At 37.9% G+C, this 5,897-nt stretch overlaps 1 protein-coding gene across 2 annotated transcripts in view; it reads right to left on the bottom strand.

Annotated features, from left to right (window-relative positions):
• The window catches only part of prpf18 (PRP18 pre-mRNA processing factor 18 homolog (yeast)), a 289,626-nt gene extending 284,695 nt beyond the window's left edge, over window positions 1-4,931 (bottom strand). The window contains exons 1-4 of one of the 2 annotated variants that reach the window (XM_048610416.1): window positions 4,759-4,781; window positions 3,945-4,022; window positions 3,775-3,801; window positions 413-514 (exon numbers count right to left, since the gene is read on the bottom strand). In XM_048610416.1, the coding sequence (XP_048466373.1) occupies window positions 413-433 (21 nt within the window). In that variant the 5' untranslated portion in view covers window positions 434-514; window positions 3,775-3,801; window positions 3,945-4,022; window positions 4,759-4,781. Of the gene's footprint in view, window positions 1-412; window positions 515-3,774; window positions 3,802-3,944; window positions 4,023-4,758 lie in introns of both variants that reach the window. The other variant, XM_048610415.1, reaches the window with a different exon arrangement.
• Window positions 4,932-5,897: the final 966 nt, after the last annotated feature.

Genomic DNA, 5,897 nt, shown 5'->3' with positions numbered 1-5,897 from the left:
GAGAAGGGTCTAGGCCCGAAACGTCAACCTTCCTGCTCCTCTGATGCTGCTTGGCCTGCTGTGTTCATCCAGCTCTACACCTTGTTGTCTCAGATTCTCCAGCATCTGCAGTTCCTACTATCTCTGAAACAACATTCATAACCAGAATTTTTCTTTTATACATTGATGTTTTTGTTGTTCTGTCAAGGGCTTAATTTGACAATATAGCAAGGAAAAATACACAGTTATTACCATGGAAATCAAAAGTATCAAATTAATTGCCATAGATTCTGCCTCCAATTCTGACAGGATATTTGAAGTGAAACACTGTGGATTTTGATTAACTATCAAGATTTTGAAAATCTATTGTTCATAATTAATATTGAATTTTGACAGTTTCCAAGATTCAGTGTGATTCAAGACTAAATCCTACCTCTTGCCTGGAAAGGGTCATTGGTAACTTCTCTTCTGCAAGCTCGAGTTCAAGCACCGGGTTTGAAGAATCAGCATCTTCATCATTTGTTTTTGTTTGCACCTGTACATTAACAGTATTTGTCATGACATTTCAGTGCAAGAACTAATCTCTAAGTTACAGCATCACACAATTAACAGATCACATAAATTATAAGTAACTTCATTTCCCATTTGGTGAAACAGTGGGGGAAATCAGCTTTCCCAAACATGTTTAAACCGAAACCACCTAACATCTGCTATTTTTGATTCCTACAAAGACTATATTTTTATGCAGGTAAATCAAAAATTGTAAACTTTGCCTTTTTCTGGAACAGTCACGTCTTATATTATTTGTATTGCATGGTGAATATTATTTTGCTCTTCCGACTATCTTAAAATAGAATTTGTAATTGAGCAACTTAAACATTGTAAGACAGCCACATATTTTAATTTTTTAGGACTCTGAACTGAAATGGAAATTTCACTTAATTTGCATCAAAGATGGACACTCTAAACAATGTGGGAAATCTGAGGAAATCCGCACTTTACTAAAAAGAACAGAGACATAGACTATTTTCTAAATAGGGAAAGACTTCAGAAATATGAAGTACAAAAGGATTTGGGAGTCCGAGTTCTGGATTCTCTTAAGGTTAACATGCAGGCTCAGTTGATGGTTAGGTAGGGAAATGCAATGTTGGCATTCATTTCAAGAGGGCTAGAATACAAGAGGACAGACATAATACTGAGCCTGTATAAGGCTCTGGTCAGACTGCATTTGGATTCTGCTCAGCAGTTTTGGGCCCCATATCTAAGGAAAGATGTACTGGTATTAGAGGGAGTCCAGAGGAGGTTTGCAAGAATATTCCCGGGGATGAAGGGCTTGTCATATGAGGAAGGACTGAGAACTCTGGGTCTGTACTCGGAGTTTAGGAAAATGACGGGGGATCTGATTTACACTTACAGAATATTGAGGGGCTTGGATACAGTGGACGTGGAGAAGATGTTTCCACTAGCAGGAAAGATTAGGACCCAAGGGCACATCCTCAGTGAAGGGACAACCCTTTGGAACTGAGATAAGAAGGAATTTCTTCAGTCACAGTGCGATGAATCTGTGGAACTCATTGCCGTATAGGGCTGTGGAGGCCAAGTCATGGAGTGTATTTAAGACAAGAGATAGATTGGTTCTTGATTGCTAAGGGAATCAAGGGTTACAGGGTGTAGGCAGGAGAATGGGGTTGAGAAACCTATCAACCATGATTGAATGGCAGAGCAGACTCAATGGGCCAAATGGCCTAATTCTGCTCCTGTATCTTATGGCCTTATAACATGACAAAAAGTGTAGTCAAACAACTAGATTTTAGGAGTGTCCTAAAGGAGGAGAAAGAGAGAGGAGAATCCAAAGCCTGGAGTTTACACAGCTGAAGGTACAGTTACCAATGGGGTTGAAGGAAGTGGGAGATACACAAGAAGTCTGACATAAACTACAAATTCCAAATGCTTTGGACATTCCAAAATATCTGACAGCCAATGAATTACAACTAAAGCACATTCTAGAAAAGGCCAACAGGGTTACTGCAAGTCTTTTGATCACAGAATCATATTTTACATTGTACTACTGCCAACTATCAAGCATATGATTTTCATTCAACCCAGTCTCCTGTCTGGATGGATGTTACTATCACTTGCTCAGAGTGTATTTCAAGAACAGCTCAATATCAACATATAATACAGATTGTAGGAGAAAACAATGACAATGTGTCAGATAGGAAAGTTCAAACTAATGAGCTTGAATGTTATATTCTTATTACACTTTAATTAAACCTCTTTAAATAACAGCATTTGATAGAGGTTTGCATTTGAAACACTAGGAAAGTGTGCCCTATCCATGCTTAATTATAATAATATATGAAAGATGACAACTGTTTGAAGTGTTTTACCCTTTAGTCCCATCATTTTCAATGAGCCAACATTTTTACTTTTTCTCAGGAAAATTGAAGTGTTACATAATTCAAACAGATTATGAAAGGCAGCCTTCAACAATGTTCAGATTATGATGATCAAAACATAACCCATATTTGATAAAATATGATAATGTGTAAAAACTGGCCAATGGCTAGTATAATCATAAGGAAGTGCTAGGATAGCTAGATGGAGGAGGGTGAGAGAAAATTAATGTGGAAATTCAACGTGAACACAGACCATTTTTGATAAATGGGATGTTTCTGCACTGTACACTAGTCACCCTTTGCACCTGTCTCTGATGTTCTGGAAAAATTTCCAAACCATTTTCCGCAACAAATTATAGCAAAAAAATGCTGATACATATTTACAATATCCTTGTATTTCATGCTTATTCCATGCTGTTTTTCTTTCAATTCCATGCCTTGATCATCAATACAAAAAGGAATGAGACTTGCAGTAACACCATTAAAGCAAGCAAACAGCTATGTCTGCAATAACCACAGCACTTGGTTTAAACTGTACTTTCTACCATCACTGCATTCCAGATGCAGGCACAAGCTTTCCAATTGCTTTCATGCATGTAAGAGTATCAATGCTACTTTCCATAATTTCTAAGCAATCTATTCTTTTACTGGACTAGCATGAGAACAAAAATGCAAAACACGATACAATGGCTTTATTAAAGATACCTTCTAATTCTGTAGGTAGAAACTTACCAGTGACTAACAGTTTTCTTACTTTTTAGGATCAACAGAAATATCTTAAAATTATGCAATTTAAATTCTTACTAATAAAGTTATTCCATCACAGTATTCTTTATTTGCCATTTTAAAAAAAATTGTATTCTACAAATATAAAATTTAAAACCTGCCAATACTACTCTATAAACCAAACACACGACTGGAAAAAGGTGATTCTCTTGTCAATTATTTTTCTCTTAACTGAGTGACATAAATGCCTGTCCTTTCTGTGACGCACGCTTGTTTTCTAACCTGATTTCCCACACAGTCATAATGTGACAGCGCGCTGCCTCATTCAGTACACAGCTTTTAAAGGAATGATTTAAGCCAACTTTACATAATAACAAACATTGTACTTTTCAATGAGAAACTATACAGTATTTCATCTTAAATTAGTCATAGTTAAATAAATGACAAGTACAACAATTATTCAAGCCAATTATGAAAATTACTTCATTTGATGACTGAAAGGACATTTTATTAATCTTATTTGACCGAACAAATCTAATAAAACAATGCCAAATATTAAAAGCCAAGGCACAGGCTCACTACTTGCATACTATTTGCTGTCATGCAGTCAGCTACATAGGTTGCTTAACAGCCCAAAACAAAAAGATAAAGTTTGTTTTTGAACCCATACCTTTGGTGTTGGCTCTTCAGTTACAACCTATTGATACAAGTTTCACAGGAAAGGTTTGTTGTTAAACTCTCACAGTCAAATCTCACTGGTGAAATGCATTTGGTTGCAACACTTTTAGCATAGTATCATCTGTTGATTCACCTCTCGTAACCTCAAACTAAAATAAGTACCTTGTAGCCACATCTTTCCAAATACACCTCTTCTTCCTTCTTGGCAAGTTCACTACGTTTGAAGAATTTTTTTGATTCCTGAAAAATTACAAAAGTGAGTTTCTCCATATCTTGTTCACATTGTGAAAGAAATATTGTGTTGTGAACATCTTTATGCATGAGTAAAGTGGGAATCTAAACAATACTTTTTCAGATTCTTATCACACCGTAGCCAAAGGTATTGGAATGGGAGTGGAGAACTATAAAGAGCCGATCATAAGAATACGTGTCCCATTTGTAGAAAGGAGTTACACCATTGATTGTATAAAATTCAGATGCAGGATGTCAAAATGACCATGTTAGCTCCATTTCAACAAACTGCTTCAACAAACTAAGAAAATGCAAGGTTCACACGTGCCCAATGATCATGTTATGCCTGCTACCACTAATCACAACGCTTTTTCCATTCCTGTGGACTTACACAGTGGATAGACAATATCACGGTGCTGAAAGCTCCACTTTCATGTCATCATGTTGTATTCCAAGAGGAAAGGAAGGAATTAGACTCTATGCAACTGTTGCAACTGGACAGACTCAAACCTATGAATGATGATGCTTCCTCACTCAAAATCCTGCCGAAAAGATTCAAGCTGCTCCCACATCAACACATTACATTCCAGGATTAGGATCTACAGAACACCGCATATATCTTATAATTAAGAGACTGTGAGTGCCACATTTAAAATCAAATATTTATAAAATAAAACATTCAGAGAAACTCCAGCAAGACACAAAGTCAAGCCAAAGAACCAAACTAAAAGACAAGGAAACATACTCCTGTAGGATAGCAAGAACTGCAGATGCTGGAGTCATAGACAACAGTGTGGAGATTCAGAAATTCTGAAGAAGGGTCCTGATCCGAAACATCAACTTTCCTGCTCCTCTGATGCTGCCTGGCCTGCTGTGTTCCTCCAGCTCCACACTGTGTTGTCTCATACATGTTTGCATCTTCAGGAGAAGAGGAAAAGAGAATAGCAAACTCAACATTTAAAGCTTGCAATCTTCCTTATATTTGCCCAAAAGCCTCTCTCCAAACATCACATATGTTGGTGGCAGAAATGGGGCTTAAGTTGGTAAATACAAGTACTGCTATCCTTCTCCCACGACTGATTCATACACAAATCCTCTCCATCACTGTGATGATCCACTGCTACCTGAATAACATTTACAGTCTCTGCCTCTGCTGTGGAAACCATCATACATATGTAATCACAAGAAAAATGTATTTGGAGACACAATAATATGACAGAAACACACAGCATTAGTCAAATGGGAGACAATGCTAAGATTATGAAGGGAATAGATAAAGTGGAGGCAGGGAGGTTGTTTCCGCTAGCAGGTGAAACTAGGACTAGAGGGCATCGCCTCAAAATAAAGGGAAGCAGATGTAGGACTGAGGTCAGAAGGAACTTCTTCACCCAAAGGGTTGTGAATCTGTGGAATTCCCTGCCCTGTGAAGCAGTTGAAGCTACCTCGCTGAATGTTTTTAAGGCAAGGCTAGATAAATTTTTGAACAGTAAAGGAATTAAGAGTTATGGTGAGTGGGTGGGTAAGTGGAGCTGAGTCTTAAAGATCAGCCATGATCTTATTAAATGGCGGGGCAGGCTCAAGGGGCCAGATGGCCTACTCCTGCTCCTAGTTCTTATGTTCTTATTACAACCCAAATGACATAGCACAAGATCATCACCTTACAATAAGAAATCAGCATTGATGACTGACGTAAAGAAGAAAAGATTAGCTCAGAATTGTTAACCTTGGGAATTCCCTACCCCAGACAGTTATTGATACTTGGTCTGAATTTAATCAAGACTGTGATTTGATAGGAAATTAGGGGAGGGGAGGCGGTGAGGGAAGGCAAAGCTCAATTCTCCTCCCACCAACCACACATACCAGCATCCCGCGCACTGCCCCCCC

This window comes from Rhincodon typus, chromosome 22 (assembly GCF_021869965.1).
Source record: "Rhincodon typus isolate 14 chromosome 22, sRhiTyp1.1, whole genome shotgun sequence".
In the NCBI taxonomy this organism is placed as follows: Eukaryota; Metazoa; Chordata; class Chondrichthyes; order Orectolobiformes; family Rhincodontidae; genus Rhincodon; species Rhincodon typus.
The sequence above is the reverse complement of the archived record's forward strand: the minus strand, read 5'-3'. Positions and strand labels throughout refer to the sequence as shown.